The sequence below is a fragment of the Penaeus monodon genome, chromosome 31, assembly GCF_015228065.2.
Source record: "Penaeus monodon isolate SGIC_2016 chromosome 31, NSTDA_Pmon_1, whole genome shotgun sequence".
NCBI lineage: Eukaryota > Metazoa > Arthropoda > Malacostraca > Decapoda > Penaeidae > Penaeus > Penaeus monodon.
The window spans coordinates 3,136,366-3,137,050 of record NC_051416.1 but is presented as its reverse complement, the minus strand read 5'-3'; the positions used below and the strand labels follow the sequence as shown (position 1 = coordinate 3,137,050).

The 685-nt window shown below is 34.9% G+C and overlaps 1 protein-coding gene across 3 annotated transcripts in view; it reads left to right on the top strand.

The window, feature by feature from the left end:
- Positions 1–685, top strand: part of LOC119592992 (sulfide:quinone oxidoreductase, mitochondrial-like) — an 8,583-nt gene that overhangs the window by 1,561 nt on the left and 6,337 nt on the right. For all 3 annotated transcript variants that reach the window (XM_037941879.1, XM_037941880.1, XM_037941877.1), the window contains exon 2: positions 562–666. In XM_037941879.1, the coding sequence (XP_037797807.1) occupies positions 572–666 (95 nt within the window). In that variant the 5' untranslated portion in view covers positions 562–571. The remainder of the gene's footprint in view (positions 1–561; positions 667–685) is intronic.

Genomic DNA, 685 nt, shown 5'->3' with positions numbered 1-685 from the left:
ACATATATGCATGTACATAAAACCGTCATACTTTTTTTTTTTTTAGATTTTCATTTTATAATGCCATTGATGAATCATGTATACAAGGGGGAAAAAAGATGCACCTGAGATAAGTGTGTCTGAGATTAGATAAGAACCCTTTTCAAGACTCAGTTTTAACAACACCAGGGTATAGGAAACATTTGTATGTCTTTACAGTGATATGTAATACAGAGAGCACAATGTGTAGCAACTTGTATGTTGCACATTCGTTACCTGGAATTGCCCAGAAATATTGTGCTGGAAATACTGTGCCTTTGTAACCAACCTCCCTTTGGCATCTCAGAGTTAGCTTATCAGTCTAAATGGGGCACAGAGATAAGATTATGTTAGAGAGAGAGAATCAATATTATGATAGGGTTAAGATGATGATGTGATAATGAATTATAAGATTTAACGAAGTTTATTGAGCTCTTGGTCAGTGTAGGAAATCCTATCATTTAGAAAGATATTGCTTAAACAGATATCTTATTATATGTGTTGTTTATTACTTTATGTTACAATATTTCATATGTTTTACAGGATAATTGCCATGATGTTGTCAAGAAGTGGGGCCTTAGCAGTTCGCAGCACTTGGCTAGTGCAGCAAACAGCTGCTCTTTCAACGGCATCTGTTAGAAACAAGAGGTGCATATAATTTAGTCTG